The 19,879-nt window shown below is 41.4% G+C and overlaps 1 protein-coding gene across 7 annotated transcripts in view; it reads left to right on the top strand.

Moving 5' to 3' along the window:
* Nucleotides 1-19,879, top strand: part of MAPKAP1 (MAPK associated protein 1) — a 243,423-nt gene that overhangs the window by 129,796 nt on the left and 93,748 nt on the right. For all 7 annotated transcript variants that reach the window (XM_032865872.1, XM_032865869.1, XM_032865871.1 and 4 more), the window contains 2 exons: nt 655-831; nt 15,662-15,771. In XM_032865872.1, the coding sequence (XP_032721763.1) occupies nt 655-831; nt 15,662-15,771 (287 nt within the window). The remainder of the gene's footprint in view (nt 1-654; nt 832-15,661; nt 15,772-19,879) is intronic.

The raw sequence follows: 19,879 nt of genomic DNA, 5'->3' as shown, positions 1-19,879 counted from the left end.
TTCTGGGGATGTGAGGACAGTAGTTACCTGCATCAGGATAACTCAGGTCATTTGCTTTTACTCTGTTAATGTTTGGAATCAGATCTTGCCATGTGAATCTGATACTCTTCAAAGAAAGGAGAACTGTATGGATTGTCTTTGTTACCTTGAGTATTCCTCTGACCTAGAACAGGTATTTTCTTAATCCTAACCGTAAGTCAAAGGCCTCTGATTCCTCCCCCATGCCAATAATTTTTTCTCCTTTATAGTTTTGTTTCTCTTTTATGATATTTATTTTATGTATACTTACAGGTAACTAATGTAGTACTTACTTTTTCAACTTGATATACTGTAAGCTTCCTTGAGGGCTAATAATAAATATCATCTTTGATTTAAGGGGTTAAGTTCTGCATCTTACCTATAACAGGTGCTCAGTAAATATTTGTTGAAAGAATAGAGTACTGGAAGGCCCTCATTTCACATTGCTTTTCTCCCCCTTTGTATGCCATGTTTTCTCTATCAAATGCAATAGGATTGGGAGGAATCTAATGTATCACCAGGCTCTTGGGTAAAAGAACAGCTGTGTCCCGGTTTGCTTGCTGTATACCATCGGCTCTGGTCTCCTTGGCCCTCCTTCATCTTGGTATTCACTCACCTTTTTGGTTTTCCTTTCAGTGACAACGTCAGTGCCTACTGCCTGCATATTGCTGAGGATGACGGGGAGGTTGACACAGACTTCCCCCCACTGGACTCCAACGAGCCCATTCATAAGTTCGGCTTCAGTACCTTGGCCCTGGTTGAAAAGTATTCATCTCCTGGTCTGACATCCAAAGAGTCACTCTTTGTTCGAATGTGAGTATTGACCCTGTTACTGATCTCAGTATTTCATCTCTGCCTTCTAGGATTTGGACTTGTTTGCTCATGATATGAATGCCACTGGGTATCCGGATGTCCATTTGTAGTGACTACTTCCAGGGAGATGTTGAAGGCCCCGTTTGCATTGTGTTTCATGCTTCTGCACCTGGATTGAATGCGGACCGCTTTGCAGTAGCAGTTTGCATTAGGTAGATCTCTGCACATAGCATCTGTGAGCCAGGCCTCTGGACCAAAGGCCTCTGGTACTTTGGAGACTGTGAAGCAAAAATTTTAGTTTTCCCTTTCTCTTCATGAACTCCAAGCTATGTGAAAATGTGCATTGCAGCCACTTTTGTCTTGTGACTTAAAATACTTCTTTTCTTCTCCAACTTCGTTCAAATCAACTTTGATTTTTCCTCTCAGTTGCCTTCCTTTAGACTGATAAGGGGGTATTTTCCCGTGCCTTTGGCATTCTGGTAAAGGCTTTAACTTATAAGCCCTTTCCAGAAAAAGTGTTTGTAAATGCAGAAAATAAAATCCACCAAGAATGTAAAAGAATTCCATTATATTTAAATACTTCTGAAATTATTAAATGAATTTGTGATACAGTGATATGTATGGCTTTTTAATACCAAGATCCAGCAGCAGGTCTAACTCCTAAGTCTCTCACTTCAAAGTAGTGATGAGCATAAATGAGATTTAAGAAGTCTGCAGCAACTGTAATGTGCTGTGACATTTGTTTTTTTCTGTTCTTGACAGAGTCGCCAATACTGCTAATACTCCTGTGATTTGTTGACTATATTTATAATTGAAGGAAATGGGGACACCTGGGTGGCTAGGTGGGTTAAAGCCTCTGCCTTTGGCTCAGGTAATGAGCACAGGGTCCTGGAATCAAACCCCACATTGGGCTCTCTGCTCAGCAGGGAGCCTGCTTCCTCCTCTCTCTCTGCTTGCCTCTCTGCCTACTTGTGATCTCTGTCTGTCAAATAAATAAATTAAGTCTTTAAAAAAATAATAATTCAAGGAGATGCTAACTATCACAAGTTAATGAAAATAAAAATAAAATTATTGTGTATTCAAGTCTCTAGAGTGAGTTTTTACCCAGGGGTCCCAATTGTTAGAAGAAAACCTGTAACGTTTTCTAAGCACAGAGTAAGCTTCGCTAATGGGAATGGAGACTTGTCCTCTCCAGGCCCTCTCCTGGGAACACTAGTGATCCTTTTGGCACCCCCTGCTGTTAGTAACCAGCAAACTCACTATCCACAGGAGGGATTGCTTTAGAGGACTTTTCCCTTGTCTCTTTAAAACATACTGCCTTTGTTTCAGATTTTCAGTGAAAATGGGATTATGCTACCTATGATATAGGAGGATTTTGTGTCTTTCTACCCTTGAACAAAGAAAGAACACCTGAGTGTTGGGAGAGAGGGGGAGCTGTTGGGGGGGATGACTCCCAAGTTTTTGTACTTAGGGTTTCATCCCTGCTATGAAGTCTTGTTTGCTATATTTAACAGTAAATATTTTCCCTCTTTTTATGTTTCAAAGGGGCTAAAACAACAACACTGAAGAATACTGAAAGTAATTTAAAACTTATCCAATGATTTCTCCCTCCTAATATAACTATTTTCATTTTCGTATCCTCATTTCCATATATATATGGAAATATATATATTAAAATATATAACATATAATTATATATTTTACAATTTCTGCTCTAGTGTAAATATTTTGTTATTTTTACTTAAAATTACAAATATTTGATATCTGTTCTTAGTTCCTATAATCTATATTTATTATGTACCAAGAATCTAGACCAACCCTGTGCTCATGGAGCTTACTATCTAGTAAGGAGGGATTCATCAAATCATTAAAACGTGGTGAGCAGGACAACAGAAAAAGGCCCAGGCTGCATTGGAAGCCTACCACTGGATATTTAGATTGTTTTCTTGCTTTGGTTTTAGTAAATGATGCTATTAGTCCTTATCCAGATCCCTTTTACTTCTGCTGAATCACAGCCTTTGGACAATTTCCTGTGTGTAGTATTATTGGTCAGATTAGAAACATCTCTAGACTTTCACTTTGTATTGACATGTAGCCTTCTGAAAGGTGTTCCAGTTTACAGTGCTACTGTATTACTAACAGCTACTGAATACTAACAGAATTCATTAAAGCATCTTTTCAAAGTCTTATTGTCACAAAGTATCATTAGGACTTTTTTTCTGTTTACTTTAGACGATGTATACAGGGCTACTTAAGTAGTCTCCACTTGCATTTTTGTTTTTATTTATAAATGACTGGAAGAGTTCTCATTAGTGCATAAATAAATACTACCTAATAAATACTACATAAATATTATATAAATAAATAATAAAATAAAACATAAATAAATACTACATAAATATTAACATGTGACCACCACATTCTTTTGAAGTAAGTGTCCTTTTTAAAACAAGGGCTTTTAGATCATTGATTTTCAACAGAATGGGGCTGGGGATAGGCAAGACATACCTTCCCAGGAGAAGCATCTAAAGACTATACAGGGTCTCCCTATGAACCCTGGCTTTTGGAGAATGGAAGGAAAGAGAGGAGGAAGGGCAGAGAGTAACAACAACTGCTTTGAACTTAATACTCTTACTTTTTTCCTGAATTACTCCCATCCCTGCACTCCCACTCCCAAACACATATACCCCAGTCAGTCCTTTTTCTGTTTTTAAAATTCAGGAGAGCTTATTCGATATGTCTGGAGTGTTTCCGAAAACACGAGGTAAAGTAAAAACTTTCTATGTGAGCATTTAAGAAAAAAAAAAAGTCAATGTTTCTTCTCTTCCTCAGTTGTCTGATGAAATGGTACAGATTACTGACCGTTTGCCCCATGTGTATTTTCTTGCTTCAGCAACCTTCCATTCACCTTGCTGGTCTATATTCTAAGTTAGAAAAGCCTCTCCTGCAAATGCAAGACAATGTGTCCAAAGTTTCAGAGAGTAAAGTCCCAGCAAAATAAGTAAAGCTGTCACTCCTTTTCCCAATTAACCCCTTACCTCCTTGCCTCTCTCTCCCAGGGGAGAATGGGCAGGGGGCGTCTGGGAAGACACGGAACTGAACCAGGAAGAGAGAACTTGGCTTTGACAATAAGCAGTGAATTAGTATTTACTAAATGGAAGCTATGTATATGTTAGTCCATTTAATCTGAATATAGACTGGTTTTTATTATGACCATTTTCAAGACATGAAAACTGAGGCTGACAGACTTTGCTCTCAGGCCTGGATTTGCCCCCATGCCTGACTTGCAAATGCAAGTCCACGCCCTTTGCAACACACTGCTGAGGGTTTGGGACAGTGGTGAGGAATCTAGTGGTGGTCTCATCATTCAAGTAAATCCCACTGTCTTAAGGCCAACATTCAGCTACTATATATTATAGTGTAGGGTAAGAGTGAGGGGGCCTCTGGTGCCAGAATGCTTGCGTGCCATTCCTGACTTTACCCTTGCTAGTATGTGTGTGTAATCTTGGATGAACTGCTTAACCTTTTTTGGCCCAGTCAAATGAGGGTAATAATAATAGTACCTACCTCATAGAGCCGTGATGAGGATTGAATGAGTTGATATATGTAAAGCACTTAGAACAGTGCCTGGCTGTGTGAGTGTTTATTGTAGTTATTATTGCTATGACTAGAAACCTTTTGAGGGCAAGAACTGATCACTTATGCCCCACGACACCCAGAGTAGCTCCATTAGTGTGGTAGGTACACCACAAATATGTGTCAAATGAACTAAGTAGAACTACAGCTGCTTCTGCATTTTTCTTCTTCCCCTCCTTTCTGTCTCTATAAGAGAAGGGCAGAGTGTGGGTAGACATTGCTCAGCTGGACTGAAAAGTTATCAGGGTAACGTTTGCTGAGTTAGGGGCAGGCGTAGACATTGGCAGGGGTAGACACTGGAGATCTGTGGACTTCAATTCAGTCCTCTCCCGGGCAGACATCTTTTAAGAGATAGTAGCAAGACCGTGAACTCCTTGAAGAGAGGGCGCGCACGGTCTTCGCAGAGCAGGAATGGATGAACCTTCAGGTGTCTTCGGGCTGCCCGGGCGGCGCGTGGGGGCTGGTCAAACTTTCTGTCCTACTTTACTTTCTGAGCTCACCTGGCTTTTGGTACAGCCCTGTTCCTGCCTTTTGAATGCCATGAAGCCCCCAGCTTGCCTTCTGGCTTTCGGAGGCCCTCACATCACCCACCCCACACCTCTCCCACCTCCCGCATACCATCTTTCCCCACTCCAAGTGAGGCTGTACAAACTTTGAGCTTTGGCTAACCTGGGTTCAAGTTTCAGTTTCACTGGCGACTTGCCACATGACCGTAATCTCAGCTTCTTCATCTGAAAAATGAGGGGAGTAATAACTACCTCATAGAATTGTCATGAGGAATTTTCTGAAATGTAAATAATGTACAGACCTCTTTTAAAGGAAAATTAATTCTCCTGAAGCCTCAATGTTTGCCAAAATTCGTTTGATTATAATGTTACTTAAATACACTTAAGTGTAAAATTCTAGCTATAAATTCCATGTCTTTATGCAATCCAAACAAAATTACAAATTAAATACAAATAAAACTATAATGTTAATAAAATACAAATTAACAACTTAAATGCAACAGATGATGTTTGGCTCAGATTAAGTCACTGATGTTGGATTTAATGGGTGTTAAATGTTTTACTTGTCAACTTGAGTTTTTTTTATTTTCTTATGAAACATTGACTACCATATTAATATTTGTCCTTTGAAATAGTGAGTGTATTTTTAACTACTAGTCCATTATTTTAATGAGCCGGTTGATTTATAGTGCATTCCCCCCCCCCCCCCCCCCGCAATTTTACATGTGCTTTACTGGAAAAATAAGGCATTTCTGCAACGATAACGAATTTATGCCAGTTTGCCCAGGACTTTCCCTGTTTTGAAAGTCAAAGTCCTATACCCAGGAGCATCCTCCTCAGCCCATTGTCATTTGTTCTGTACATAGGTGGGCTCTCTGCCTGACCGATACCTGGGCACAGTGTGACTTGGGCACTCAGAGCGTGAATTCTTCAGAGTTCAGCAAACAGGAGTTCCATAGAGAGAGCCTAGTGCCCGCTTCTCCCCTCACTTTTCTTTATTCAACAAAGAATAATAATCTCACTTCTGCATGCAACTTGCAGTGATGTCATTTGGCTTTTACTGAATCTATTAGTGACATTAAATAACTCTAGCTGCTAGAACACACAACCCCCAGATCTCACCAGTTTATCCAGCAAGTCAGCCGACTTCTTCTATAAAGGGCCAAGCAGTAAATATTTTAGGCTTTTGGGCCTATATACCTCTCTGTAACTCACCTCTGCTATAGTAGCAAGAAAGTAGCCATAGACAACAATATATCAATGAAAGGGCATGGGATAGATGTGTTGACACTGGCTTATGCTACTAAGTTTAGTTCTTGTTCAGATCCATCTGATGAGGTCGGGTTTTTCTCCTGAATATTTCTCTAAGCAGTGATTCAGGGCTTCCCAAGCTGGGTAGAGAATGGAGAACATGCAAGTGTAGGAGTGGCCTACATCTCTATCAATCTATTGCTTATATAAGTTATTATATATATACATATAGGTATAATCTACATATAATTTTGCTTTTTAAAATATGCATTATATGTATATGATACGTGTGTGTGTGTGTGTGTGTGTTCTTCATTTTCATTAAAACAAAAGCAAAATTTTTAACTTCTAACACTTAGCCTATGAATTCATCTGTTGATCCTGAGGGCTGTTGAATCTAAGATAGGAAATGCTGTTAAGAAGATGTTAGCTCAGACCTCGGTATGCACGAAGTGTTACATAGTTACTATTTTTGTTTTTTCTGTGAGAGATTTATCGGTCTGAATAATTCACACTAAGGTGTGTATGGGATTTAACTTTTCTTTGGGTGATTTATTACATAATGAATACATGTCCATCCTAGAAAAATTAGAAAATAGAGCTGTGTTTCTTCCTGTAAAAGAAAATTTAAAACTTCACTTTGTTCCATCATGCAAAGTTGTGACTTTTCAAGTTACAGAATATGGATGTTTAAAAAGAGCAGAGGATGCTGGGTGTGGCTCAGTCGGTTGAACATCCAACTCTTGATTTTGGCTGAGGTCATGATCTCAGGGTCATGTGAGATGGAGACCCTCCTCAGGCTCTGTTCTAGGTGTAGAGCCTGCTTGGGATTCTCCCTCTCCCTCTTCCTCTTCCCATCTACTCCTCGTCCCTGACTCTTGTGTGCATGCACGCTCTCTCTGTGTGGAAAAAAAATAAATAAAAACAGGTGCTAGTTAACTTACATGAGTCCCCAACTGGAAAGGTGTTCTGTGGAGAAGGATGTGAAGCTGGGTGACTTCTGATGTTCTTACTGAGTCGATGGTGTGAGACTAGCCTTCTCTTCCCAGGCCCTTGGTCCCAGGAAACTCCCAGACACAGAGTTGTTTGGGGAGGGAGAATGGATTTACACTAACAACTTGCAAATTAAGAGTGCGCTAATGGAAACTCTCTCCTTTAACAGACAGGCAAGTGGATTTCTAAGATACCCATTGTTCGTGATTGATTTTGGACAGATCCTATATATATCTAGCTAGATATATATATCTTTTTAACTTGCTGACTGCTAGCTGCTCTGAGCCTAAGCATCGAAGTTGTTTGGGTATCAGCCGTGTGGAAGGGGAGAAGTAGGAGGCAGCAGTATGGGGGAGTCTGGCTCCCAGCACAAAATCGCCAGGTTTCAGCTGGATCCCAGTATCTGAGAGAGTGCTCCTTGTCAGTAGTGACCAAGCCAAGGCCTCCTGGGCCTTTAGAGGTGGTAGGACAAGGGAAGATGAGATCTTGGAGTGAACAGGGGAGGAGCCTGCTTTGTCCCTCTCCTCCCATTCCCCAGCGCAGGGCCAGTTCAGTTAGAACTTGTGGAACTGAATTGAGTTCGCAAATGGCACTGGCAACAGCAACTGTGACGGTATCATTAGATGCGTTGCCATTAACATTTCACACCAGGATCCTACTCTGGAGTCAGGGAAAAGGGTTTTAGAAAGAGAAGAAGTGTCCAAACCAGTAAAATGGACAGAATCTCCCTAAATCATAAGTCAGTAAGAGCAGTTAAACTGCCTTCATATGTATACATATGTTTTACTTATAATGTTTGTTATCTCAGGTGAACATGGGGAAGGAATGTTTTTAACCAATAGCTAGAGCAGAGCAGATAGAATCCCACTAAGATTTTGCTGTTTGGGGAAGGGCCCACCGGGTAGTCGGTAGAGGGTCTTCCACCGGAAGCAGGGCTGCCTTGGCCATTATGGCCCAGAGAGTTCCCACTGCTGTGGCTTCTCTTGGCTCTGTGTGAAAGGAAAGGTTAGCTGCTTTTTAAGCGGCATGAAGATTCTTTGCTGTTGGCTGTGTGAGGGCTTTTCAGAGGGGTTGGTAGTTTTAGTGTACCCTCTTGATGAGATCTCCAGGGTATACCCCAAGTGATCAGACCTTTTTGAAAGGATATCATCAGTTCGAAGCCTCTCCTACCCTTATGTGATACTGCCTTGTGGTCTGGAGAGGAGGGAAAAAAAGGAAATGAGTATTTTTGCACACTCACTCAGTTTGGTGCCTGTAGTGGCCATTATCTCATTTATTCTTTATAACAAACTCATTTTTATAATATATGAGCTGAGGATCAGAGACAGGTAGTTATTTGCTCAAGGTCATACAGTTTGGTAAGGGACAGAGCTAAAATAGAATAAGGAGGGGAGAAAAAGATGCCTGTATTCTTTGTACCCAGGCCTGACAATATGGGTATAAATTATCTTACTTATTTATTGTTTGCTCGAGTCATAGAAGACCAACTGTGTGTTGTTTCTTTTCATTCTGTTGTATTAGCAAACATTTTCATTGTCCAGATTGTCCTCATGTACGGAAATGTAACATATGCAGCCTGTTTAATTTTGTATTTGTAAATCTGACTTGATTTCCTTTTTGGCAACAGCTACTGTCTAGAGAAAAGAAAAGATTTTTCTTTGTGTCTGTTTAAAGTGACAGAAATATTGGAGCAAGTAATAAAGATGGAAAGCATTAATTACATACTTCTAAGAATTTAAAGGTCAGACAAGCTAAATATGTATGTTTTGCTCACTGGAATGTCTCTTGAAATTGTGCCAGGATGCGCTTTGTTCCTACAATGAAAGCACCCATTTTAGATAGCCATCAACTTACTTTGGTTTCCAAAAATTATACCAGATTGTTGCTTTAGTTGCTATATATTTTAAAAGTTTAGGACTCCCATTTCTGACATAAATGTGATTTGTTTCATGATCCACCCCCTTTGGCCATGTTTAGTTACAGTGTCTCATTTTGATTTCCTCTGTTCTCCCCTCAGCTTATGTTGGAGTCTGTCAGCTGCCGCTATGTACATGTCAGGCTAGTGACTTGTAATGTTTATTAATACAATGTCAGTCTTGCTGTTGAAAAAACTGTGATGCTTCTCAGAAGGTTGCAGTAGAACGAAGCGTTTGATTTCCAGATCCTGTCTGCACTGCATGGTGAATACATCCTCAGATGTTATGCAGTTCACTGACCTGACAGTTATGGAACCCCGCCTGGGACCCCATTTCAGCAGGACATATTTGAACAGAAACAGTTTGCAAAACTTTACACACTTAAACTCCTGCCAAGGCAAACTGTTAGCCACTTGAGTTTGTTATAAATACCCAGTGGCAGTGGTTGGAAGTAGCCCACAGTGTGTTTTATATTCCGAACTGAATGTGAATGTCTTTGCGGTTATATAGAGTAGTAAATAATTGAGTTTGATTAGGGAGAGGGACCTCATTATCCCCCACCTGTGCCCAGCTGGAAGGGGAGGGTCGAAATGAAGCCATTAGCTGTCTCTCTTACTGGCATCTCAAAGAGCTCAAATACATCTGTGTCTTATTTTCTTTTCTGGCACAATCAGTCGAGCAAGCTAAGCAGGCATGACCGGATTTGGCAAGTCCCAAGGACTCTGGCAAAGATACACAAGGAGAAGGCGGAGGGCAGTCATTTTGGCTTCTCACTGCCCATTAGTCTAGCGAGTTATGTTTTTGGAAAATGTCTGTTTTGAAAAAGAGTACTTTGTCCAATGTCAGACATCACATACTCACACAATACGCTTTGATCTTTTAAAAAAATTTTTTGTCAGTGCAAGGGGAAACAAAATGTGGCATTCACACTAGTGTAAACTCTCTTTATGGATAAAGTAATACCCGAAAGACTTGCTTTGAAACAGGCATGCTACAGTTATTACAAGGCTTTCTCTTGCTCATATATTTTCATTTTCTACTTTGAAGTACTAGAGAATGAACATGCACGGAGTCGGGACCAGCGCAGGCTGGGGACTGGAGGAGTGTGTCTTCATCACTGTTATGACCTGGTCAGGAGCGGAGGAGCGAGTGCTACTCTTGACAGCCTTTTCCCCTTCCACAAGCTGAGACTGTGGCTCAAGAAACCATGACATTCTCCAAGGGCTTTTAAAAGGGGACCTCACAGTTCATATGGCTGGTCTAAGACTTGGTCGTTTATAATCAAACTGAATGTTACAGTGGAAGTTGAATCTTTGCCACAGATTGATCGGTAGTTCCCACCTAGAGGATGTGCTCTCTGGAAGTCTCTTCTTCCCATGACTCCTCAAGGCTCTCCTCTGGGCTATAGAGAGGTATAAATCCCAGGCTTTGGTGTTGGCCTTCCCTGGCTCCAACTCCTGACTCCTTCACTTAGCTGTGCAACTCCAGGCGGTGTCCTAACCTTGCCCAACCTCAGTTTCCTCCCATTATAAAATGGGACTGATAATGGCACCTACCTTTTCTGGGAGGATTAAATGAACAAAGTAAGTGCTCAGTAAATGTTGACAGTTGTCCTCATCTCATTTATCACTTCTTGGTACGTAGAAAAGTCATGGTTATTAAGCACTTATTATATAACCGGTATTGTGTTAACTACTTCACAGATATTTAGCCCTCACAATAATCTTCTGCTCTAAGAATTATCCCCGTTTCGTAGATGAGGAAACTAGAAGCTAGAGAGAATGAGACTGTGTCATTTACCCCCGACTCCAGAGCAGGGACTGCTGGGACTGGACTCCAGAGCTGGGACTCCAGAGCAGGGTCTACTCTAGGCTGTGCTGTGCTTTGCTGCCTTCCGGTCACCATCAGCTTCCGTAGCGTGATACAGGGCTGGATGATCACTGTTTGAGACATCTCCATTAAGAAGCTCTCTGGTCCCCTGACCCCTCCATGGCTTGGCCAAGTGCCTCTGTGTTTGGTAGCACTCGGAGCTGGCCTCCTTCTTTGTACTTACCGCATAGCAGTATAAGTCTTTGTTTGCTTCTTTGTCTTTCTCTCCCACTACACTGTGCTCCTTGGTTTAGGGACCATAGTGTTGATTTCTGAATTCAAAAAAGATCTTTAATAGAGGAACTTTGGATTAAATGCTGTAGTGCCTCCAACCTCGGATTCTGTAAAATGGATCTAACAATAGCACCTGTTTTAGGATTGAATGAGTTAATACAGGATTTAAAAGCTTAACATAGCATCTGACACATCGTAAACATTCAGTGGGTAGTAGTTGCTGTTATTACTGTCATGATTGCTGAATAATAACTTGTACTGTGGAGCTCAGAAAGCTCTTAATAAGTCTCACTGAATTTCCCTGCACACCCCCATGATTTTTGACTTTCCTCATCCCCATCCAAAGCCAGTGAGTTAAGCTGAGGTACAGGGTACCCACTTCCCTGGCTCACTCTCTCAAAAGTGAAAGCCTTGAAAAACGGTGGCTTGAGTGCTCTTCTGTGAGCTTCAGAGGGGGCCTGATGCCTGGGCCAGGGGTTGCTTGCTTACAGCGCGCCTGACTGTTGCTCTCATGCCCAGCAGGTTGCACATTTTAATGGCCCTGTGTTCCCAACTGTAAGCAATGGTTGGGATCCTTCCCCAACTAAGCAGTATCTGCTGAGGGTTTGAGGGGGCGTGGTGAATAGGGCCTCTTCTCTTGGAGAGATGACTTAGGACACGGGGAACATGAGAGCACTAACATTTCTAAGCTCCTTTTACTGTTTGCCAACCCGAATGCTAGGTGCTTGCCATTCATTGTCTATTTTATCCTCTCTGACAGTTCTGTAGGGAAGCGGCCTCCTCGTTTCATGGCTGCAGCAGAGGTTCCCACGTGTTAAGGCAACGTTTTGGTTAGCCACGGAACGAGAACTTGAACCAAGGGGTATTTAACCCCCCAGTGCCTGTGTTTTCCTCTCCAGTATGTTGCCTCCCAACTTGGGTTCTGTTTCCAGCTCTGTCCCTATAAATAGAAACTAAGCTTTCCGGATACGGACCTGTGCCCCATCAGCTCTGGTTTAATATTTAGCAGAGAAATGCTCATCGTGTTAGGTTAATGTGGGTATAAAAACTCCCCTCTGGTAACTGAGTGGCTTTGCACTGGGACAGAGCTAAATTCCTCAAGCGAGTCATCTCTTTTTAAAATGCCCGTACGTTTTTCAGTGGTTGCAAGACCTGACAGGACCTAACTTCGAAGTGACTGAAGCCTTCCTGGCAGCGTTCAGTCAGCTGCCTGACGTGGCGCTTCCTCCTAGACCCGGCGCCGGCAGCGCGCGGAGCTGCAGAGGGCAGCTGCCTGTGCTCAGTGCCCCCAGCGTGCCCTGCTGTGGTGGGAGACAAGCCGTCTATCCACGAGGGGAGCGGGAGGAGGAGCAGTTTCTGAGCCGAGAGTCCGGGTCTGTAGTCCATCTGTCCCTCCATCCGCCTGTCTGTCCGAGGGCCAGCCACCCTCAGCACAGGTCACACCTCAGAGCCTGGAATGCAGGGCCACACGGAAGGGAGACAGGACCAGCGAGTGCCCTCCCTACCTGCTGCCAGCTTTTCTCTCGAGATCAGTGTCTTCTCAGTCGCACACCCAATGCCCAACGTTCAATAAAAAGCAGCTCTAAAAGATGTATTTCAATAGACTTTTTCGAAAGCCCATAAAAATTCCTGGATATAAAGAAATGAGGCATAAAACTCAGAATGTTTGGAAGTCAAGCTGAAAATTGCGGAAGCAAGTCTCCATATCCATTTATTAAATGGGAGCATAACTTAACAGTCGCACCTAGATGTCTTCCGAGAACCCCTTTGATTCCGTGCTCTTGTATTTTGGAAACGTGTTGCCCCCTTCAGTGCCGTAGACTTGGAGCAAGATCCGGAGTTGATGTTTGTCTGGAGGGCAGGAAGCGAGCAGAGTGGGAGACTGACCCGAGGAAGCTTTCATCAGGTCCGGTTGAGTGTGCAGTGCTTGGGTCACAACCTCTTTCTCCTTTTAATGTGCACGATTTTACCGGAATGGAGCCCCAGAGTGAGATACCACACACTCGCGCAGGCACGATCCGAGCGCCGTGTGTGCCCCTTCCCTCCACTGTTGTTTTCATTTTCCTCTCATGAACCTTGCTACCCTGGCTTCAGCACGGAGGCTGTAAAGGAAGATGGAGAGCCGAGTTACCTCAGAATGATCACTATCGTTAACATTCACGGGTGGTTCACTTATCATTCCTGACTGCACAGACATGGCAGCCGCTCGGAAGCGTCCGCAGGTGTAGCATGGTGATACATATTACATTGTGCCACAATGGATTTATGTATTCTGTAACAAAAGAAAAGTGTAATGAAAAAATACAGAAGGTAATCCTTTATTCCTCCACCACACAATTTATCAGTAATGCCTGTGGATGATAAGTGCCAGGGATTTCCTCTGCTTGCTTTAACCTTGTCACCCAGGTACGTTTTGGAAAAATGACAGAAAAATACAGACGAGGGATTTTCCTGTGTTCAAAAATCTTTTAAAAGGACACTTTTAATTTATGGAAGTTAGTCCGAACGCAAGACTTCCCTTTGAGCTTCTAGTCTGCCTTTGCTAAAAAAGATAAACGTACTGGTTTGAAATAATGCTGTCAGCCAGCGGCAGATTAGGCGAGAATGTAAGCGATTTATAAGCAGACTCAAATCGAAAATAGTTCAGGTGGAACCCAGGTAGATGGAAGTTTGTGAGATCTAGCCCAGGACTAGTTTGTGTGTACCCGAGGACTCGTGTTCCCTTTTAGGCCCCACTCACCCATCGCCCAACATATTGTCACAGATGGAGTGCATACTGACTTCTGAGGAGCGAGCAGGGGAAGACAAGCCTGAACGCGGATGATTGGCGTTTGTTCCAAACACGCCCTGGCCTCGCGCCAGAGCAAATACCCCCAAGTTTATAAATGCACAAGGCACTTTACATTTCAGTGTGCTTGCCAAAGTATCACTTACTGCATCGCTCCCTAAATATAGTTTTTAAAAAAAGAGCTATTTCTTATTTTGCTTTGATCAGTAAAATAAACTTTTAAAGATTGTTCTGGGATGGGGTCCAGCTTCTGAGGTAAAGAATGGCTGGAGCTCAGGCATGATTCAGTAACAGAGTGTTCAGTAAAATTAGCTTGACAGTTCTCAGGCCTGCTGTTCAATAGCAAGAACTTGACCAAGTTAAAATGGATGATCATGCTGGCTAGACCAGCGTCGGCTTTTGCTTTTTAACAAATGGAATGTCAAGGATTAAACAGCGAGCCGTATGGAGAGGAGGGGTGTGGAGCTGTCTTTGTATTAGGGAAGCAAATTGGGTCCTTGGTTTTGAGATCGGCCCCCCAGCCCCTGTGGAAAGCCAGCCACCTGGTTGGGTCCAAACTAGGTCCCAAACAGGTTTAAGGCCTCTTCTCAGCCTCTCCTTCCATTGGGAAGCTTTTCCATGGCTTAGCTTGGGGCTTGGCTTTTCTTTCAGATTTCTTGTCAGTATGAAGTTCTGCCATATTTTTTGGCTGTGTGTTCTCCTTTGAGATTCTTATGAGGAAATGGGAATGCGACCAAACTCCTTGTGGTAATTCCCATGTTCCATCGTTGGAAACTTGGGTCCCATTTGTTAGATGAGCTACTTGGAATTGGCCTATTTTGTTCTGGTGCCCAAGCATAGTGAGTAGTATTTGTGATACTTGCTACTGCAATTAACAGTCTTAGTGAAGTTCTACCTCACCCAGGGATGGGCTTCTGTTTTTAGGGTACTTGTTCCCTACCAGATTTTTCACTATGTACATGAACTACTCCCTCCAAGTTTGACTGACTAGAAGTTTACAAGTAGTCTTAGTGTTTTGTCTTATAATTATTTATGCTTCATTTCATATTTTGTTTGACCTTCTCGGACTAAGTAGACTAAAACATTCCTACTAAAGTATATATAGACCATATATTTAAAATTTATTTATTTACTTATTTACTAGCCACTTAGGAAGAGCCTTTTTTTCCTTATTCTAAATTGCTTTGGGCTGTCATCCTCCCCCACCACTCCCCTACCACCCACCATCCTCACCCCATGACATTTTTCCTGTAGGGCTCCAGGAGCTTTAATGTGATGGTAGTATCTGCCTGCAGTGACATCTACTGACACAAGCTAAGTTTATTGTCAATCCGTGTTCCAGGATTTGGCTTGGGAGCCAATACGAGTAACCCACGGTACTAGTGACCCACACAGACCAATTAAATTCAATTTGAGATAAATTAGAAAAACATTTCCTAACTCTGACCTTCCTTTCACTTGGAACTGTTTATACCAGAAAGCCTCTCTCTCTCTCTCATTAGAAGTTAGTCTGTTTTTCTTAAATAACTGGCACTTTGAGGTACACTCAGTAAAACTTTATTAAACACAATGAAGACCGCAGTAACAGTCCTCTGGTTGAATGTTAGTGATGATTTAATATTTGTCTTTTCCTACAGAAATGCTGCTCATGGATTCTCCCTTATTCAGGTGGACAACACAAAGGTCACCATGAAAGAAATCTTGCTTAAGGCAGTGAAGCGAAGAAAAGGATCCCAGAAAATTTCAGGTGAGACCCTGGAAATAGAAAATTAACCATTAGTTTAAAAGTGTTTGGTATGTGCATATGTGTGCGTGCATGCATGAGTATGTGCATATGTGTGTGTGTGTCTGTGTGTGTGAGAGAGGGCTGGCTGGATTGTTTTAGATATCATTGCTAGAAGGTTTGGTTAGCAGATCTACAGCAAAAAAAAAAAAAAAAAAAGGTGTTGTTGTTTTTTTTTGTTTTTTTTTTTAAACTGCCCCTGGGCCCAAGGAAGGGTTTGGGTCGGTGGCATGTATGAGAAGAATATGTTCCTATTGATTATGGAAGCTCCACCATTAATAATGTGTGATAGATTAAGATATATCTATTTGAACTATTAGTTGGTGTAAAGCTGTCTTAAAAACCAAATGCTAAATTTGAAGGACTGCTTTTAATTTCATGTTTTCATGTAATTTTCCATGGGGGAAACTTTCAGTTGCTAGTGTTTGGGGTATGCAGTAAAAGAAAAACAGTCTTCATTTTTGCCAAATGAGGACAACTGTAAAAAAAAATTTTTTTTAAAGATAAATCACTTGATGTGCACAAATACCTGTTAATCTTTAATTCCTCATTACCCAACTTTGTACAGAAAATAAGCTTATGGTATTAGCTATGATATTTAAAAGATATGAGGGGAAAAAATATTACCAGTATTGAGAAATAATTATTTTGAGAAATAGCTCAAAGATTTGTCATACCACAGACAACTTTAATATAAATCAACCTCTCTATGACATGTCAAATACCATCGCTTTGTAAATAAATGAGACTTCCTCAACACCTTTGGTTTCATCTTCTGGAGAGGAAAAAATGCATTACTCAGGTTGAAGAAAATAGTTTTGTGTTCTTTTTAAGGAGAGGCATATAATCTGTTCCAGATTTAATTAGCTATCTTCAGATGAAAGCTGAAGTTTTAATAAAAGTTAGAAGAGATAACACAGTGAAGGACACGGATGAGCTGTCTCAAGGCCATATTCCAGGGGAACGATAAGAGCTGTAAAAAATGGCAGAGGAGAGCAATTGAATGGAGCAATGAAAATCTGATTCTCATAAAAAAGAGAGAGAGAGAGAGATGCTGGTAGGGGCGGTTGTAGATGAGACCTGCTAGCGTCTGCAAGCAATTTGGATGCTTGCCAGGAGTCATTGTTCACCCTCGGCTGTGGCGGCTCTGTCCAGATGTGCCAACTGCACGTTTCGGCTTTTGCCAGCTGACTGCGCCGTTTGATAACCAGCTCTCTGGATGCCCATCACTGGCCGCAGAGATAGAATTAAATGATGATGATCTTCCCACAAGTTGGGAGAGGAAACAATGCATATAAATCTTGATTTCATCTCAGCATGAGAAGTCTTTATCCATCATCACTCATAATGAACAAGTCGTTAGCTGGGATGAATGGTGTTCTGGTTTTTCCAAACACCTCTTTTGTTCATTTTTTGGGTGACTTTTATCCATTGCATGGGGGTCAAACCTCTTTACATTTAAGGGATGATTGAAGAGGCATAGCCTCTCCTTCCCAGGGGAAAGTAGGTATTTGGGGGTTCTAAGTGCCAATCTAGTAGCATTTAAACAGCTCCAGATATTTAAAGATATTTAATAAGCATTCATCTTCCTTTAGGATCCTGTTTTTTCCTTGCGTTTTGACCCTAAATTTTTTACACAGTAGTGCATTTGGTGACACATTCATTGTATTCAAAAATAGCATTATTCCAGGTTGTCCAAGAGGAGTGGGAACCAGCTTTTTAAACCTTCTTAATAGAAATTCAGCTGTCGCAGATTTTTTTAGACCATGAAACCTTTGTGAACTCGCTGAGGTGCAGCTAAACCAGTGTCTTTGCCTCTGTCTGCAGCTCTCTCTTTCCAATTGTGTACCTATTTATCTGTGTCCATCTCCAGCAACCACGTTTATCATACACATGGTTATTTATGTTCACCTTTGTGTACACATCCCTGCCATTTCCATCAGAGACTTTGCCATATCCAAAACACAGTGATCTGCATTATTTATTCCTTTTCATGCTACAGAAGTCATTTCAGATTGATGTATTTACATAAATTACTATCCATTTTCTTAATCCAAAAAGCTCTATAAAATGGGAAGCTCTTTCTATTGCTTTATTAAGTCTGGTCTCATGAAACAGAGGATCTCCAGTTTAGCAAAGATGTTGATTTAAGGTTAGCTTGGTAAAGCTGGTGTGTTTGGTGGTTTTGAACTTTGTATTGGGGAGTGGGCTTGTTTCGGAGGGTAATTAACAAAAAGAAGAAAATCCTCTTGTCATAGGTGGAAACACAGTATGTTTACTTAAAAAAAAAAAAAAAAGGCTGTTAGTGCTCACTGTTGGCTATGAAATACTTCTACACATTATGATACCTGAACTCAGTCCTGAACTCGAGAACTTGGTGGCAGGAGATGCCAGGCTAGAGACATTCAACCTCCACTTGCTGTCTGCGGCGACCCCAGCAACCTCTGTGAGAAAGGGGCCTGCCTCGCCCCATGTCCAGGACAGCAGTGGAGCGCTCCGCCCTCTCTCCAAACTGCTTTTGCCTGATGGAGTCCAGAGCAGCACTTGTCTCTTTGCTGCTCTTACTTAACTGAAGTGAGAGGCGAGATTAAACAAATGGGTCATGTGGAGGCGAGAGTTCTCACTACTCGTTCATTAGGGGTTAGTTGCACTACGAACAAGGTTTCGGAAATCCTTTTCCAGGCTGACAGTGCACTTCTTTCGCTTACCCACAAACCTCTAACTTCTCTTCTCTTTTTTCCGGACCGACCATACAACTTTCCATTTCACAGTAATCATAAATTAAGAACCTAAACTATTTTATTATGAAACCCAGATGTGGGTTTAATGACTCTTCTAATGTTTAAGTACTCTGTTGCCCTTCCGTCTGGCACTCCCCGATTTTCATTTGTAAAAAATTGGAAGGTGGCAGATATCTGAGCAAAAGAAGTCTTCTTTGTTTAGGTAGATAGGTTTGTCAGTGGAAACCCATAGGGGTTTTTTTAATTTGTTTTGTTTTTTGTTTTTTTTTAACCCGTAGGGTTTTAAAATATTTTTGCTTGGTATGGATAGACTATCACTATAGGCACTTGTAACTGATCTAGAATTTTGACTTGCATTATTTGTAATTATCATCATCATAACTGTTTATGAACACTGCAGGGTTTTTTTCTATTAATATTCATGTACTGAACCAGAGTAATCTTTTCACAGTGTGTTCCAGTCAGTTCTCTGCTAAGGCCCGTTTTTTTTAAAGCCCATTTTTAAATGTCTCTTTTAAAAAAGTTTCTCTGCGGCTTTTCATTTTATTACTGACCCACTTGACATTTGGAAGCTACCTGCACTGGCAGAAAGTCCCCACTGTTTAAGAGAATTGTAAATGGAGAATCTGGTTTTGGAAGAGTTAGCTGGAACCTCTTTACTTGATTTTATAGTTGTGTGGGTGAGCTTTTGACATAATGAAGAGTAGCCAGTCAGGTCCCTTGATTTAGATGGTAAAATATATGGACCTTGTTATTTAGTGAGTAAAAACCTTAGCCATCAAGTTCTCCTTTGGTCAAGTTCACCCTCACAGTCAGTGACCTTCTGAGCCTCTTAGTATTTTGTTGTTGTTTAAAAATGCTATCACCCACCAACCTTTACCATCATCTTCTGGAGAGGAAAAAATGCATTTCTGAAGCATGGTGTTGGGTACGGCGGGAATGCTTAAGAAATGGAGGCAGATAAAATTTCAGTTCTACATTGACACAGAAATATAGTTAACTCTTGGTCTACAAAAGAGAGAGGGCTTTGACGTGGGATGTTCCAAGCAGAATAGTTCTCTGTATGGCTCTGTTTCAGGATTTGTTGTCATTTTGAAATGAAGGTGTTTTTCTTTATCATCTGCTGAGAGATTGAACCAGAGCACGTTAACTTTTTCTTACCTTTGTTCATTCTTGCCTTTCGATGTGAAAGACAAATTTTTATTAATCTGAAAATCCTTTTGAAATGTTCTTGTAGTAGTATTAATTAAAACTAACAATATTCATTTCTGTTTTTCCCTTATAAAATTTTACCTAGATTTTGAAAGATAGATGTTCGCTTTGTTTAGAGT

Source organism: Lontra canadensis, unplaced genomic scaffold, assembly GCF_010015895.1.
Source record: "Lontra canadensis isolate GAN:19392208 unplaced genomic scaffold, GSC_riverotter_1.0 scaffold30, whole genome shotgun sequence".
NCBI lineage: Eukaryota > Metazoa > Chordata > Mammalia > Carnivora > Mustelidae > Lontra > Lontra canadensis.
The sequence above is the reverse complement of the archived record's forward strand: the minus strand, read 5'-3'. Positions and strand labels throughout refer to the sequence as shown.